The sequence below is a fragment of the Mustela nivalis genome (assembly GCF_964662115.1).
Source record: "Mustela nivalis genome assembly, chromosome: 12".
Classification (NCBI taxonomy): Eukaryota; Metazoa; Chordata; class Mammalia; order Carnivora; family Mustelidae; genus Mustela; species Mustela nivalis.
Genome location: NC_139031.1, coordinates 73,177,643 through 73,196,497, shown reverse-complemented (window position 1 = coordinate 73,196,497; position 18,855 = coordinate 73,177,643). Strand labels below are relative to the sequence as shown.

Here is an 18,855-nt window from a genome sequence, read left to right as displayed (position 1 = left end):
TGTTGTTTCTTGCCTTATTAATTTTTTCCATTCTAACTGGTGTAAGGTGGTATCTCAATGTGGTTTTGATTTTAATTTCCCTGATGGTTAATGATAATGAACATTTTTTTCATGTGTCTGATAGCCATATGTATATCTTCATTGGAGAAGTGTCTGTTCATGTCTTCTGTCCATTTTTTACTTGATTATCTGGTTTTTGGGGTGTTGAGTTTGAGAATTTCTTTATAGATCTTGGATATCAGCCCTTTGTAGTGTCATTTGCAAATATCTTTTCCCATTCTGTAGGTTGCCTCTTTGGTTTGTTGACTGTTTTCCTTTGCTGTGCAGAAGTTTTTGATCTTGATGAAGTCCCAAAAGTTCATTTTTGCTTCTGTTTCCTTTGCCTTTTGAGACATGTCTTGAAAGAAGTTGCTGTGGCCGATGTCAAAGAGGTTACTGCCTATGCTCTCCTATAGGATTTTGATGGTTTCCTGTCTCACATTGAGGTCTTTCATCCATGCTGAGTTTATTTTTGTGGATGGTGTAAGAGAATGGTCCAGTTTCATTCTTCTGTACGTAGCTGTCCAATTTTCCCAGCACCATTTATTGAAGAGACTATCTTTTTTCCACTGGATGTTTTTTCCTGCTTTGCCAAAGACTGTTTGCCATAGAGTTGAGGGTCCATATCTGCTCTCTTTATTCTGTTCCATTGGTCTATGTATCTGTTTTTGTGCCAGTACCATGCTGTCTTGGTGATCACAGCTTTGTAATAAAGCTTGAAATGAGGCAATGTGAAACCCCCAGCTTTGTTTTCCTTTTTCAGCATTTCCTTGGTGATTCAGGGTCTTTTCTGGTTCCATACAAATTTTAGGATTGTTTGTTCCAGCACTCTAAAAAATGCCAATGGTATTTTGATTGGGATGGTGTTAAAGTATAGATTGTTCTGGACAGCATACACATTTTAACAATGTTTATTCTTGCAATCCAGGAGCATGGAATGTTTTCTTATCTTTTTGTGTCTTCCTCAGTTTCATTCATGAATGACCGGTATAGTCGAGTCGAATGACTCGAGTGTAGATCCTCTAGCTCTTTGGTTAGGTTTATTCCAAGGTATCTTATGGTTTTTAGTGCTATTGTAAATAGAATCAATTCTCTAATTTCCTTTTCTGCAGTTTCATTGTTAGTGTAACTAAAAAGCAACTGATTTCTGTGTAAAACTGCTTTTATTTCAGTATCAGTTATCATTGAAAAATAAAAACTTCATTTACATCTTTAGTGTTTAATGTAAATACACTTTTTACATAATTGTAATTGCAGCATTAAGTATAGTTCTTAGAAAACAGCTTGTAATTCTGTTGCTATAGTCATTATAATGATAACTTTAATAGCTCTTTTATAGTCCATTGATAGTTCAAAACTGAATTCCATCATTCAGATTGTTCTCCATTTTCTCTCCACTATAAAGGAAAGAATAATGAACATTTTGTGCAAATCAATTTTCTTTCCACTGTGAATTTACAGTTACTCAGGAAAAGACAATGAAATTTTTTATGGCCCTTGAAGTGTGTCTATATAAAAGAGTTGTACCAATTAATCCTACTATCAGGATTTTATGAGAATTAAGAATTTCCTACAATCTCATCAGCATCGAAAATTAATCAGATGAAATCTATAGATTTTTTTTAAGTCCACTTGTAGAATTGGCTTCCTAAATAGAATGATCATCTTTATATACTTTAAAAATGTTATGGTAAGGTCAGAGCTGTAAGGGAAAGAGAAAGAGAGAATAATAACTTACATGTGTAATTTATGTACACACACACACACAGATTGAAGATGCATTTATTAAGGACCTAATGTAGGAAAGAAACTTCCCTAACTACCAGAGATACATAGGTTTCAAGAATGTAGATGCTTCATGAAATTCTGAAAAAGAGTATAGTCCTTGTCCCCAGGATAATCATCTAGTGAGAGAAGTCACTATTGGAGAAATAGGACTGTGAAGATACTCAGGTAGTGAGGGAGAAGTAACACAGTACTATGGTACCAAGATTTCTAACTTAAATAAATGAATCACTTGGGAAAAGGAATAATTCTGGTACATTCAATCTAAAAAAAAGTTATAGCAAGAATTTTTTAACAGGCATAAAATTACACTTTTGGGGACGTAATAGATTATAGAACATTCTATGAGGATAACAAATAGTTCAAAAATAATACTTGTAAAAAGAATAGTGATAATACTTATTGAATGCTTTCTGTATATCGGGCATTGTGTGTGTCCTTTTGTTAACTTATTTAATCCTCAAAAGACAGTGACATAGGACTACTAAATTTTATAAATGAAAAAAACTGAAATGCAGGGAGGTTAAATAACTTGTCCATAGTCATACACACAGGTCTCAAATTAAAGAACAAGATGGCAGCTGGACATTAGGGGTTTGGCCATTAACATGTAGGTAGAAAGGCTATTTTTAATGATTTAGGAAGTGACTTTAAAATATAAAGATAAATGCAAATACTAATTTTTCTCTCCTACTCACATAAGAGACTATAGTAATTATTACATCACTTTACAATAATGAAATCTTCTCAACTGGTCCCCTCAGAATTTGATGATATATGAATATATATGAATTTGATGATATATGCTCTATGTCTCCAACTTGCTTAACCACTTTTTGTGTGAATTTGTATGCAACTTCCTCTTTCTCTGATGCACTAATCCTAACATGTATGTATCACTTTCTCTCCTTTATATACTGAGGGGTTTCTACTATCTTAAAAAAGAACAATAAAATGAGAAGGCAAATACCAGTTTAACCTAGTCATAAGCATGTTTGCATTACTGACCATGTGAGATCTTTTCCGAAAGATTTAAACTATCCTGATTGTAATAAAGAAAAAATATTTTACTTTATTATTATTTTTTTTTTTAGATTTTGTTTTTTTATTTGACAGAGAGAGAGCACAAGCACAAGCAGGGGGAGTGGCAGGCAGAGGGAGAGGGAGAGGCAGGCCCCCTGATGAGCAGAGTGCCAGATGTGGGCCTTGAGCCTGGGGATTGATCCCAGGACTCTGGGAACATGACTTGAGCTGAAGACAGATGCTTTACCGACTGAGCCATCCAGGTGCCCCAAGAACCAGTATTTTCAACATTCGTTTTCTTCCATGAAATATACCTGTATTAAACATATTTTAAAAAGCTTTATTGGGTTTCTAATTTTAAGAAACTGTAGAAGTCTATCCTTAACAAAATTACTGCTTTTAATTCATTTGGAAAGTAATACATATTAATTATAGAAAAATTAGAAAATAAAGACAGGTGGATAGAAGAAAGTTTAAGTCACTCATAATCTTGCCTTTAAGAAACACCTCTTAGGAAGTTGAGAAGCAACGTGGGGGGCTGGGGCAGGTAAGAAAAGAATAAATAAAACAAGATGGAATAGGGAGGGAGACAAAAGAGACTCTTAATCTCACAAAACAAACTGAGGGTGGCCGGGGGGAGGGGGTTAGGGAGAGGGTGGTGGGGTTATGGACATTGGGGAAGGTATGTGCTATAGTGAGTGCTGTGAAGTGTGTAAACCTGATGATTCACAGACCTGTACGCTTGGGTCTAATAATACAGTATATGTTAATAAAAAAATAAAAAATTAAAAAAAAAAAGAAACAGCTTTTAGAAGCATTAACATTTTGATGGGTAGCTTTCCAGCTTTTTCTATGCATAGATATATTTTTTCTTTAAAATGGAATTATAATGTACATGTAATACTCCATAATGAACATTTTTGTATGTAATTATCCTTTCACAGTCTCATTTCCCTGAATGAATATAATTTAATTATCTCTATAATGTGTTTACCCAATTATTGTTGGACCTTTAGGATGCACTTGGTTGTTCACTGTCACATACGCTATTGCAGTTAATAACCTTGTAACTACATCTTTTCAAACACACCATGATTGCTTAAACTCCTGGAAGTAAAATTTCTTGGATAAAGCATATATATTATTAAAGCTTTTGAGATACGCTGTCAAATTGCCCTACAGAGAGGCCATACCAGTTTAGTTTCTATAGACAATAAGTGAAATTGCCTGCTTCCCCTCTTGCCAACTAAGTATTAAAAGTGTGAAGGGCACCTGGGTGGCTCAGTTGGTTAAGCGACTGCCTTTGGCCCAGGTCATGATCTTGGAGTCCCAGAATCGAGTTCCACATCAGGCTCCCTGCTCAGCAGGGACTCTGCTTCTCCCTACCCCCTCCTCTCTTTCATGTTCTCTCTCTCTCTCTCAAATAAATAAATGAAATCTTAAAAAAAATTAAGTATTAAAAGTGTGGCCAGTTCTGTAAGTAAAAAATTATATCCTATTTTTTTTTCTTTTGTTGTTTTAATTTGCATGTATCTGATTACTGGTGCCACTGAGCTTTTAAAAATGTTTATTAGCCATTAGTCTTTTTAAATGGAATGTTCTATTTTGAAGTTAAATATATGAAATATGTTAATAGAAACATATTAAAATATATTTCATATTTAAAACTGATTTTTAGTTTTAGGTTGTGTACCAGTGAGAAAACTCAATTTTTCTGAGTTACATCTTGATATAATTTTAAACATCTTTAAACATTTTTTCCTTGAACGGATTTTAGGTCTAAAAAGTCCAGTAGCTAATTATTATTGGTCTCTTATGATACCTTCATTTTTTGGCTTTTAAATATAATGTCATAAGCATTCCTATAGCTAAGTCTTTTCTTTGTACTTAAACATGATTGTGTCCTTAATGAAGCAAATTTCTACAAACAAAACTGCTGATTTAAAGAGACTGTAAAGTTCCATATGTTGTCAAATTGCCCTTAGACATTCTGTCCCATACATTCTGCCTTTCCCCCACTCCTTTTAGGGATAAAATTTTGCAATGAAAGACCAGCCCTTTGGCCTGTGCATGACATCCCATCCTCCCAACAGTTGTCCTCTTCCATTAATTTTCCCTCTTTTGTAGATCTTCCCACCGATCGCCGCATACAGTCATGTTGTTATTTTCCCTGTGTTAAAAACAAACAGAGAAACTTTCCCCATAGTCACTTCAAGCTACTTTTCAGTCACCTCTCCTTTATTATAAAATTGTCCCCAGCTTTCTTTTTTTTTATTTTTTGCCTCCAATATCCCTTGCACTGTTCAAACTGAGCTTTAATACTTACCCGTGAAAGTGCTCTCGTTGAAGTCAGCAGTGATGTTTCATTGCTAAATCCAGTGGTTAATCATTTCCTCTTCTGTCTTGACCTCCTAGCAGTTTGATAAACAGGATTGCTCTCTTCAGCACTTCTCTGGTTTCCCTCCTGTGGGCTCCTCCTTACTCCCAGTCCCCATTCCTCCTCATCTCCCCAACCTCTAAATATCAGACTATTTCAGAGATCATTCCCAGATCATCTTTTCTATGTGTAGTCACTCTGTTAAGTAGTATCCAGTTTCATGGCTCTAAATATTATCTTTATGCTACTCTTTCCCAAATTTATACTTCTACCTGGAACACTGCCCTAAAGTCTAGACTCCTACATCTAGCTGCCAACTCACCATCTTCACTTGGATGTGTGATAAGCGCCTCGAATGAACATGTACAAAATTGAACTCCTAATTTCTTTCCTCCCAAGTGTTCTTCCTTTAGCCTTTTCCATTCCAAGAATAGTTATTCTGTCATTCTGGCAGCTTGTGCTCAAAACTTTGGTATCATCATTGAATTTTCCCTGCCATAATCCACATAGGATCCATCAGCAAACCCTTTGGCACCATCACTACTACCTCCTTAAATTCTATTAGGATCCATTATTTCTTCTTTGTTTATCTTTGTTAAAAATAAATGCTTAATTGCTAGAAGTAAAAGAATAAAGAAGGTGATTATAGTTCTTACTCTCTTTTCAACAATTATAGATAATAAAGCATTAGATTTTTGATAAAGGAAACTATTTTTCTTTTTATATTACTGATATTTCTTTCATTGCCTCCATAAAAATTTTTAAAAGATTTTGTTCTTTAAAATATAGGAATGTTTCTGAAATTCTTTTTTTTTCTGATATTAAGCTTTTTTAAAAAAACATTTTATTTTATTTTTTCTGTGTTCCAAGATTCATTGTTTATGCACCACACCTGGTACTCCATGCAATTATTAACTATGATTTTTCCACCAAAATGTGCATAATATCTGTGTCTTTTAGAATAAGAGATACCTTCATGAGTATCAACTTTTCATTGTTCACAGAATAAAAGACTTAACATAACATATAAACCATTTGTGACCTGGCATCAGTACACCTTCTTAGCTATATTATTTGTCTACCATCCAGTTAGCTTTTTAAGAAAGCTATAGGATTATTGGTCATTGAAATGTTAAGAGACAATGTAATATTGTTTTTAAACTTTATAATGTAAAAAAGAAAGTTTTTCTCAGTTTCTCTTACTAAAGTGACCTTGAACAAACCACTAATCTCTTATTCTTATTATCTTCCCTTGTTGGATGAATCTGTTAAATAGTAGAGCAATAATTAATGGGGATATCATGAGGATTAATGAGATAATGTTTATGAAGTGTCTATATAGTTCCTTGGAGTCATTGTAGAGAACTTTTCATTTTCTTTCTTGTCCTTACAAGGAACTCATTATCTTCCCTTTCTACTCTTAGAAGTTTTTTAAAAATTACTAATTTAATGTCATTGGTACTCATATACTCATTCTGATTTTCTACTATTGATTTAATTTTGGTAAATTATGTTTTATTAAAGTTTAAAAATATATATATCATGATATTCAGCGAGTTCTTTAAATATTTTTTCATTTCTAGGTATGTTACCTTTTGCTTTTTGTGCTCATAGATCTTTTTTTCCTTGATTTTTAAAATTATTTTTGCCAAAGATTTGTCAATATTATAGTTTTTCCCAGTTTTTTAAAAAAGAATTTATTTATTTGAGAGATAAAGTGAACGAGAGAGACAGCATGAGCAGGGTAGAGGGGCAGAGGGTGAAGAAGAAGCAACATCCATCTTGTCCTATAGACACAAAAATAAAAGAAAATGGAAAAATCTCTCCTTATGATGAAAACTCTGGGATTTTTTTCTCTTAAAAACTTTTCTATATTCATACAGCATTGTTAGCTCTAGTCATCATGTTGTATATTACATCCTTAGTACTTATTTATCTTATAACTGGAAGTTTGGACCTTTTGACCACCTTGTTCCAGTTCCCCTTCCCTTTCTCCATTTCCTCTTTCCCTCTGCCCTCTCTGTCTTTGGTAATCTCAAATCTGATCTCTTTTTCTACTAGTTTTATTGGGAGGGGGTGTATTTTAGATTCTACATGTGAATGAAATCATATAGTTGTCTTTCTCTGATGTTATTTCACTTATTAGTACAATGCCTTCAAGTTCCATCCATGTTGTTGCAAATGGTGGGATTTCATATTCTGTTATATACATATACCCCATCTTTCTCTATCCATTCATCCACTGATGAACACTTCAATTGTTTCCATTCTCGTCTGTCATACATGGTGTCACTTGTAGGGTGCAGATATCTTTTCAAGGTAATGTTTTGTTTTCTTTGCATGTATTCCCGGAAGTGGAATTTCTGGATCATACAGTAGTTCTGTTTTTAAGTTTTGGAGGAAACTCTATACTGTTTTCCATAGTCGCTGTATCAAATTTACAATCCCACCAACAGTGCACAAGGGCTCCCTTTTCTCCACATCCACACTAGCATTAGCTATATTTTGTCTTTTTGATGATAGCCATCCTAATGTGTGTGAGGTGATATCTCATTGTGGTTTTGATAATTCATTTCCCTAATGACCAATGATGTTGACCATATTTTCATGTACCTGTGAGCTTTTCACCTTCACAGAAATGTCTGTTCAGGTCTTTAGTCCATTTGCAATAGATTATTTGTCTTTTTACTGTTGAGTTTCTACTTTGATATTGACTCCTTATTGTTTATGATTTGCAAATATTATCTCCCAGACAGTGGGTTGCCTTTTCATTTTGTGGTGGTTTCTTTCACTATACAGAAGCCTTTCAGTCTGATGTAGGCCTGTTTGTTATTTTTGCTTTTGCTTTTATTTACCTTTGTTTTTGGTCTCAAATCCAAAATGTTGTCTGGATTGATACCAGGGAGATTACTTTCTGTCTTCTTCTAGGAGTTTTACCGTTTCAGGTTTACATTCAAGTCTTTAATCTATTTTGTTGAGTCCATTTTTGTGTATGGTATAAATAGGAATCCAGCTTTATTTTTTTCACATGAGGTTGATCAGTTTTTTCATCTCCACTTATTAACGGTACTATTCTTTAATAGTTGTATATTTTTGGCTCCTTTGTCATAAATTAATTGACCAAATATGCGTGGGTTCATTTCTGGACTCCATTTGGTTCCATTGATTTGTGTGTCTGCATTTATGCCATTATCATTCTGTTTTGATAACTTGATTTGTAGTGTATTTTGAAATCAATAAGTGCAATGCCCCCCACTCTATTCTTTCTCAAGATTGCTTTGGCTGTTTAGTGGATGTGGTTCTGAACAGATTTTATGATCGTTCTAGGTCTATGAAAAATGCCATTGAATTTTGATAGGTATTGCATTGAATCTTAGGTTGCTTTGGGCAGTATGGTCATTTTAAGAATAATAAATTTTTTCAATTTATGAGCAGAGAATGTTTTGAAGTTTATTTGTGCCTTTCTCGGTTTCTTTCATCACTGTCTTATAGTTCTCAGTGTAGAAATATTTTACCTCCTTTTTTCCATCTATTCTGCGATATTTTATTCTTTTTGATGTAATTATAATGGAATTGTTTTCTTAATTTTTCTTATAGTTTGTTATTAGTGTGTAGAAATACAGCTTATTTTGTATATTGATTTTGTACTCTGCATCTTGACTAAACTCATTTATTCTAACAGTTTATTGTTGATGTCTTTAAGGTCTTTAAGATGATATAACATCATATCATCTGCAAACAGTTTTACTTCTTCCTTTCCAATTCAGATGCCTTTTATTTATTTTTCTTGCCTGATTGTTCTGGCTAGGATTTCCAATTATGCTAAATAATAGTGGTGACAGTAGGTATCCTTGTCTTCTTCCTGATCTTAGAGGAAAGGCTTTCAGTTTTTTACTATTAAATTTTGATATTAGCTGGGGCTGGTCGGATATGGCCTTTAGTATGTTGAAATATGTTCTGTCTATACCCATTTTATAGAGAATTTTTATGATTTTTTTCTTCCTCATTATTTAAATTTGCTTTTTTTCTTAAAAGTATATAAGGCTAATTTTGGAGAACAGTGTGGAGATTCCTCAAGAAATTAAAAATAGAGCTTCCCTATGATCCTGCCATTGCACTACTGGGTATCTACCCCAAAGATACAGACGTAGTGAAAAGAAGGGCCGTCTGTACCCCAATGTTTATAGCAGCAATAGCCACGGTCGCCAAACTGTGGAAAGAACCAAGATGCCCTTCAACAGACGAATGGATAAGGAAGATGTGGTCCATATACACTATGGAGTATTATGCCTCCACCAGAAAGGATGAATATCTAACTTTTGTAACAACATGGATGGGACTGGAAGAGATTATGCTGAGTGAAATAAGTCAAGCAGAGAGAGTCAATTATCATATGGTTTCACTTATTTGTGGAGCATAACAAATAACATGGAGGACATGGGGAGATGGAGAGGAGAAGGAAGTTGAGGGAAATTGGAAGGGGAGGTGAACCATGAGAGACTATGGACTCTGAAAAACAACCTGAGGGTTTTGAAGGGGCGAGGGTGGGAGTTTGGGGGAGCCAGGTGGTGGGTATTAGGGAGGGCACGTATTGCATGGAGCACTGGGTGTGGTGCAAAAACAATGAATACTGTTATGCTGAAAAGAAATTTAAAAAAAAATTTTTTTTAAAGTATATAAGGCTACAGATATCCCTTAAAGTGCTACTTTAGTTGTATCTTATAAGTTTGATAAGTTGTTTTTTATTTTAGTTGTTTTAACTAAAATTTTCCAATTTTTTGACCAAAGAATATTTGAAATATAAATTTTAATTTTCAGGGCTTTTGTTGGAGTTGTGAAGGGCAATATGGTCCACATAAAATTTGTTTTTTGAAATTTGTTTAAAAATGGCCTAGAATTGGTCAGTATTCTAATGATTGTGTCCTTTTTCATTAGCTTATGCTTATTAATGGCTGTTCTGATATGTATATCCATTCTTATAAGGATTCTTTCCTTATATCCTTATATCTTTTACTTATATCCTTTCTTATAAGCTTCATCTCTTTGAGTTGATGAATTAAATTCTTTCATTGTTATATCTGATTTTTCAATTTTTTTTCAGATGGTACCTTGAATTTTTGCTTTCTGGTTTTTGAATCTAACTTAAAAGATGCATCTAAGTTTTGAATTCTTAGATTTTCCTGAAATAATGAATTTTTTTGTCAGTATGTAATAGCTGTAAATACACAGTAATTTTTTTTTTCCTTAAAGCCCATTTTGTCTGATGTAAATAGAGTCCCAACAATTTTCTTTAGGTTAGCATTTTTTAGTATATATTTTTTTAACCATATTTCATCTAACCTGCATGACTTCCATTGTAAATGCATCTCAGTTTAGAGACATTAATACGTGAGAAAATATTTTGACAGCAGATGAGAGCTGTATCCTCATCAGTTGTGAGCTGTATCCTTATTTCAGTTATGTTAATATATAAAAAATGTACAACAGGAATTTATGAAATAGAATGCTTTTCAGCCTTTTTGTGTCCTTTTTTTTTTAAGTATATCTTTTTGAAGTAGTACTTAACTGGAATTTTTTATTTCCAGTGTAGTTAACATATAGTGTTAGGTTAGTTTCAGGTGTACAGTATAGTGATTCAGCAGCTCCATATATTACTCAGTGCTCATCAAGATATCTTTAACTGGAATTTAGAAAATCTAGTCTAAAAGGCTTTATCTTCTTTTTTTTAATTTAAATTCAGTTTAGTTAACATATAATGTATTATTAGTTTCAAGGGTAGAATTTAGTGATTCATCAGTTGCATATAACACCCAGTGCTCATTAAACTGGGGTTACTAGAACATTTACTGATACATTTGGATTGATATCTACCATTGTATTCTTTGCCTTAATTTTTTTTAAAGATTTATTTACTTATTTTAGAGAGAGAGTATGGGGTTAGGGACAGAAGAAGAGAGAGGGAGAGAATCTTGAGCAGACTTCCTGCTGAGTATGTAGCCCAATGTGGGGCTTGATCCCATGACCAGGAGATCATGACCTGAGCCTAAAACAGCAGTCAGATACTTAACTGACTGAGCCACTAGGCGCCTCATACTCTTTGCTTTCTATTCTACATTTTTTCATTTCTTTTTCTATTTCTCCTTTTTGTATTGATTTTTCTTCTCCTCCTATTGTATTTCTCTATTAGTTTACAAGTCACATACTATACTTTTCTTCTTGTATTGGTACTCCATTAATTTTAATATGCATACTTAAAAGTTAACAGAGTCTAAAGTTAATATCTTTACTACCTATCCATATAAATGAGGACTTTGCATTGTTGTAACCTTAGTCATTTCATTCTTGACATGTGCTTTTACCGTCCAGAATTCTAACTCTCTCATTGATGTATTTAAAATTCCACAAAGCAGGCATCACTATTACTGTTTCATGCTCTCAATATTTGTTTAGGCTTATCCATAAGCTTAAAATTTTCTTTGCTCACTGTTTTTTCTTGGATCATTTCCTTTTTCTTTGATTATGATCATTAATTCTTTTAGGAGAATTTCTTGGTACAGCTCTCGGGTTTTAGTTTTCTCAGTATGTGCACTTAGACTGCCCTCTTTCTGGGAAGATAATATTGCTGGATACATTAGTCTAGCATAGCAGTTGTTTTTTTCTTACTATTTTGAAATAATTGTAATTTCTTCTTATCTTTTATTAACTCCCTCTCTCAACTGTATCTGCTGTTATTTCACCGATTTAATTTCTAATGTCAAATATTATTTTTTTAGAAGTTTTTTGGTCTGTTTTTCAGAGCTGGAGGTTTACCATCAGCCACTGCTTTATTTTCTCTAGTCCACTAAAAGCCATGGCTGTGAGAGGCAACTTTCTTTTGGTATGTGTTTGTTTACTGGTTTGTTTCCTAGATCCTGGCTGAGCATGTCTCATTGGAGGTAGGACTTTTCCTTATGCAGAGGTCTCTTGTTCATATTTGCAACATACTTGGTCCCTGGACTCCAGAGCCCAGCAGGTATAAACACAGACTTCAGAAAATGAAATATGTATCTTTCTTTGATGCTTATGATATTTTCCACCATTAGATCTCTGTAAACCTATGAAATTATGATTTCTGAACTGGATTTGCCTTGAGCCATATTTTTTTATGTGCTTTCTCTTTCTTTAGTTTTAATTTTAATTGTTCTGTTTTCATACATATCTTGTAGACAACTTACTGTTGGTCCTTATCTTTTTTTTAATGTTTATTTATTTAGTTTGGAAAAGAAGAGAGAGAAGCTCAAAAAGACTATGCACTGATCACAGAGCTCAGCGCAGGGCTTGACCCCATGACACATGAGATCATGACCTGAGCCAAAATCACAAGTTGGACGTTTAACCAAAAGAGCCACCCAGGCACTCTAGTCCTTATTTGTCTTAATTAAACTTAAACATTTGGCTCTTGCTGTAAGGTTTAACCCATTAAAGATTTTTATAACTTACTTTGTATTAGGGATTATTCTGCCATCTTATTTTTTGTTTTAAATTTACTATTTACTGGGGCGCCTGGGTGGCTCAGTGGGTTAAGCCTCTGCCTTCGGCTCAGGTCATGATTTCAGTGTCCTGGGATCAAGCCCCACATCGGGCTCTCTGCTTGGCAGGGAGCCTGCTTCCTCCTCTCTCTGTGCCTCTCTCTCTGCCTACTTGTGATCTCTGTCAAATAAATAAATAAAATCTTTAAAAAAATTACTATTTACTGTATTTTCTTATTTTGTGTCTCCATTTGATAGGTCAGAGGGGTTTTTAAAAATATTTTGAATATGGTATTTTTTTCTTATGTTAATGGTATTTATGGTATTTTTATATGGTATTTCTTATGTTAATATCATTGCTTATATTTTTAAATGTGTTTTTCCCTGTTTTTTAGTATAATACCTCTTCTTTCTTCTAAACCAGATATCCATTTTAGTGCAGTTCTTCATTTAGTTTCTTCTTTTTTTTTAACCTTATTCTGCCCTCCTCTACCAAATGGATGTCTTTAGGAATTTCAGATATGGATTGTAGAGTGTTTTCTCTGCTTTACCTCTGCTTCTCCTTCTTCCTTCAATGGAAAATGCTTGGGATTGACCAGTTTTTCTGAATCTCTTATTATCTCCTCTTTGCTAAAGTTGAACTGACCTTGAACACTGCCCTCTTACACCTCACTGACATTAGGCTGGTTGTGCTGTTTGTCTGCACAGCATTGGATACTGGACAGGCAGTAATCTACTTGAGACAGTGAAAAAACTCATCTAAAAAGTTCTTTCCAACACGTCTAGGTTTTCTGGTTTTCTTCTCTGGAAATCTTTTCTTTCTTCTCAGAACATTCTCACAGTTCTTATGTTAAATTCTTTAGATTTACAAACTTTGGATCAACTTCTATAGCATCTTGAGACTTAACTTAAATGAGAGGAAGTCAGCAGTCTATACTGGATTATCATTTTTTTCAGAAAGCTAAAAAGTCTTTATAATATCATTAATATAATTGTATATGGAGTGCTAAATATTTTGGAGTTGGCTCACTGGTAACTTACAAAATAGAGAAGTATTTCTTAATGGAGTGAAACATATTAACTTTAGTTTTAAAATTTTAATATTCCCAGTTCTGACAGCATCAGCAGTGACGAGGAAGAGCTGAGGACTTTGGGAAGCAGTGGTAGTGAAAGCAGCACTCCAGAGAATGTCGGGCCTCCTTTCATCATGGATGAGAATAGTTGGTTCAACAAGTGTAAGAGAGTTAAACAAAAGTATCAGCTAACCCTGGAACAGAAGGTATTTATCAGTTGCCAAAAGTCATTGATTTGATTCTCATTTTTGCCTTTGGACTGTCACTTCCAAAATATCTTTTAACTGAATATAAGTGTTGACCCATTGCTACTTCCTTTCTGTACTTGAATTGTCCTTGTCTTGATGAAAAATCATGCAGAGTTTTAACAGAGGCTTTTGTTTGTTCAACTTTTTCTAATTTTATGTTTTAATATAAAAATTAGCCATTTAAGGAGCACCTGGTTGGGTCAGTTGGTTAAGCATCCAACTCTTGATTTCAACTCAGGTCATGATCTCAGAATTGTGGAATTGAGCCCCATGTTGGTCTCCATGCTGGGCATGGATCCTGCTCAATTCCTCTCTCTCCCTGTCTCTCTCTATCCCTCCCACCCTCTAAAAAATTATAAGTTAAATTTTAAAAATAAGCCATTTATTCTTCTGTATATCATTTCATTTATATGTCTGAGATTTTAACATTTATTAGGAGGGTAAATGTAAAGCAGACAAATATGAAAAAAAAAGAATTCTATAACAATATCATTCAAGATAGACCTTAAGGCAAAAGCAATATTAAGGCTAAAGAAATACATTGCTCTTGAGAAAAGAAACAGTTCACCAGGAATGTGAACATGGTGGAGATGAATAGAATGGGTGAAGGTGGTCAAAATGTATAAATTTCCAGTTTACCCACTGCAGGCAAACATCTTATTGAACTTCAGGGAAGGGCTTTAAAGGATGGAGAACATATGTTAAATTTTTGTATTCAATTAAAATGATTATTTTTTTATTATTTCATCATTAATACTTAGAGATTATTTCATTGAAATATGGAAAGAATAGCATTTAACCTACTCAGTATTGATCTTCAAGATATACATTAGAATTTTGTGGTAGCTTTATCTTGTTGGTACTGTATTTTCAGGGTTATCTTGAAGAACTCTTACGACTTCGAGAGAACCAGCTGTCTGAGTCTGTATCCCAGAATAAAATACTACTTCAAAGGATTGAAGATTCTGATCTGGCTCATAAATTGGAAAAGGAACAATTAGAATATATAATTGTGGAGCTTCAAGATCAGCTGTAAGTGAGATCCTTTTGGGAAAATATTGGCAGTATGTAAACATAAGAAAATGTCATGTTTTGACATAGGATTCAAACTCTGAGAAGTCAAATTACCTGCTATTAAGTTCTTTTTCCCTTACTCTTTTTAAAAAGTTTACTCTTCCTTTTTTTTTTGTCATAAAAGTAATTTATGCTCATGGCAGAAGTATTACAAAATATAGGAAGAAAATAAAAACTATCCTCAGATGTGTGCTACCCAGAGTTAACTCCTATAATTTGATATGTATTCTTTCAAATGCATATACATAATTTTAAATTATTTATTTAGTTATTGATGTACTGTTTAATTCAAAGATGGGATATAAAACCAGTACCACTCAAAGTACAATAATTATGCAGTGTTTGTTCCCATGTGTGCCAGAGTATCACTAAGCACAGTTTAGTATAGCTTTTTTCCATAACAGTAGTTTTTAGGCTTTTTGGGTTTGGGTTTTGTTTTTTTCCTGAAGAAAGTTATGTATTGGTATAAGCTCCTTAATTTGACACTATTCAAAGCACTTGTACTAATCATACCATTCCATCAAACTTGATTTTATCAAATAATTGTTTATGGTGAAAATCTTCTCGCATTAATATTTATTTAATCTGAAAAGATGATTTAAAAAGTTTTTATTTTGAAATAAGTTCAAAATTTCAGAGAAGTTGCAAGGATAGTACGAAGAATAAGCCCTTTCTTAGATTTACCAAATTTTAGCACTTGGCCACTTTTGCTCATAATTCTCTCCCTCTTGCATACATCACAACTCTTTATCACATAATGCATCAGTTGTGTCTTTCCTGAGAACCAAGGTATTCTCTTATATAACCATAGATCATCTATCAAATTCAGAAATTTAAATCAGTGTGATACTTTCATCTTATCCATAACTCATTCCAGTTTCATCAGTTGTCCAAATAATATCTCCTACTGCAGCTTTGGTTTTTCTGGTACAGGACCCAGTCCAGAATAATGTTTTTCATTTGGTTATTCATTTCTTTAGTCTCATTTCTTCAGTCACATTTAACTTAGAACAGTTTCTCAGTCTTTGTCTTGTATGAAATTGATATTTCTGAAGAATACAAGCTAGTGATTTTATAGAATGTAAATTCAATTTATAGAATGTAAATTCAAATTTCAATTTGAGTTGGTTTGCTTTTTCTCATGATTAGAATGAGTATATCCATTTGTGGTTGGAATATAAGTAGGGTGTTGGGGATATGATATCCAGAGGTCCATGGAATCTGTTGGTCTTTTTTACTAATATTAATTTTAATCATTTGTTTAATGTGTTTTTCTCTTGGTACAGTTATTATGTTTCCTTTTTTAATTATCATATAATTTCCAGGGAGATCTTTTGAGACCTAGTAAACATGAAAGATGATATTTTTAAGTAAAAATCTTTTATTAACTAACATAAAACTTCAGTGTTTTCTAGGAATTTGTGTCTTGGAAAAAAGAATTATGTTCACATATTATTTTTTTCTAATATTTTACTGAGAGTTTGTCCTGTGGAATATCACTCATTGAGAGACATATTAATACCTTCCATAACTCTTTGCTTCTGTAAGCAGGGAGAAAAATATCCAGAACTGAACAATGGAGATTTCTAGTTATTTCTTTACAGCTAGAAAAGTTGAAGATGATTTAATTTTTCCTTTGCAATTGATGCTGATAGTTTGTCTCAATGTTTTTAACTTAAAAATAATTGTGAAATTGGAAAATAAAATGTGTCACATTTACTGTACTTTTGATAATGTAAAGGAAGAGACTCAAACTTTTTAGTTTGAAAAAAGAATCTGAGTTATAGTTTTATTACACTTATATAGTAGAAAAGTGTCGTTGATACTTACAATTTTTTAATGCCTTTAAGGATATTTTAAATAAATATTACCAGAGCAAAAATTAAATACTGAAAGTAAAGTCACCAATCAGAATTAGGCTATTTTCTTGAGTTTAGGGTCAAAGATGTACTTTCACATAACATGGCTATATACTCTTAGCCAGGTAAATTGGTATCTTACAAGGTTCCTTTGTACAAAAAACAACTTACAAGGATACTAAACAGAAGAGTAAGATACCTTCCTCTGAGAATCTTCTCAATTCACTACATTAACTGAATCACCTGTAAGGTACAGAATTAATACTGTAGACATATTTGTGGCTTTGGAAGAAAGTGGACATTTTTTCCCTTCTTTTCTTGCTGAAATTTCTTGTCAACATTTAGGAAGGCCTGCAATGAAATGTGAGCACTGGAATTCTTTTTGTTAATCCTGAGAAAACCATAGTGGCCCTAAGAAGATTAAAATTTTAAACGTGTAAGGGAAAAGGTCAGGAGAAGAGTATTAAGTGGATTACAAAGCATGTAATATTTGCTTTCACATTATGTTAATCATCTTTTCCTAGTTGATTTAAATCCTTTGTCACTTGGCTTATTCTTTTTATATATTTCTCAATGCTTAGATGTATTTTTGAGTAACTGTTAAAGTATGCTTTAATTTGTCTTTGAATACTCCTAAAATGTGAACATCTGATAGTTTTGGGTAGAGTACAGGTGAGCATGGTGCACTAGAGGAGCATTCTAAAGCTTTCTTACAGATATGGACTGTGTTCAGACACTGGCTTTGTATTTGCCTATTATTATGAGCTCAGTCTTTAATAATACCTTAGAGCCTCTGTCTCTTTATCTGTATACTGGAAATAAAACTTACCTTATAGATTACTATGAGTATTAAATGCTATCATGTAAAATACAGTTAGAACAAAGGAAACATTCAAAGATTATTCCTCTCTTTTGGTCTATAAAAACCTTAAAATATCCTTATTAAATACATGTAGATAAATGGTAAATTTAAAATATTTTACTTTATAATGCCCAAATGCTGCAGATCAAACAAATTAATTTGACTTTGATTTTATTATCCCCAAGTTTCAAAATATTTGTTTTTCAGAACCACTTTCCAAATGGCATGTGGATTAATATTTATAATTAAGGTATAGATTTGCATATATTGGGAGGAAGATATACATGGCTACTTACTACTTTACTGGTATCACTTTTAACTATAATTCTTTTCTTCATCGATTATTGATGGAATACTAATTGGATTATTTTGGATTATTAGTCTTTGACTAAGATGTATTTGGGTGATTAAATTTATGTTGGTGGAATTTTAAAGTGTCAAAAAATTTTAAATCTCCAAATAATGATTAAGAATAATGCCATTATTTCATTGAGAAATACAGCATCACTCTAGGTTTTTATTTTCATAGTTTTATTGAAATCTGTGGCATATTTTTATTTTATTTAGGTAAGTTTTAATTCAATTTTGCTTGCATGTTAAACTTCATCCAATAAAATAAATACAAGCAAGCTTAATGTATTAGTTACACTTTGAATCAATGTATGGAAAGTCTTTCATAAGATTATGAAATGTATTGTTTATGGTCTTATAAAAACTTACTGTCATATTATTTATGCTATCTGGTGGGAAACTTTTTCATTTTTGAGGTTAGTTTTATTCAGTAAACATTTATTTAAATGTATAATTCTGTGCTTGAGAGTGCCAAGAATAGAAAAAATAAGAAGGATATAGTCTGTCTTCACAAAGAGCTCCTAAGTTAAAGAAGTGGACAGATGGACATTATTGGTCACATTGTGAATTGAAGAGAACCATACATGGAAGGAAAGGTTTGTGCTCATCCACAGGCTTAGATCTTTGTAAAATGCTAATTTCAAATCTCGGGACTA

At 32.9% G+C, this 18,855-nt stretch overlaps 1 protein-coding gene across 9 annotated transcripts in view; it reads left to right on the top strand.

The window, feature by feature from the left end:
* The window catches only part of RUNDC3B (RUN domain containing 3B), a 147,812-nt gene that overhangs the window by 91,226 nt on the left and 37,731 nt on the right, over positions 1 to 18,855 (top strand). For all 9 annotated transcript variants that reach the window (XM_082692389.1, XM_082692386.1, XM_082692383.1 and 6 more), the window contains 2 exons: positions 13,843 to 14,011; positions 14,928 to 15,085. In XM_082692389.1, coding sequence (XP_082548515.1) covers positions 13,843 to 14,011; positions 14,928 to 15,085 — 327 coding nt within the window. The remainder of the gene's footprint in view (positions 1 to 13,842; positions 14,012 to 14,927; positions 15,086 to 18,855) is intronic.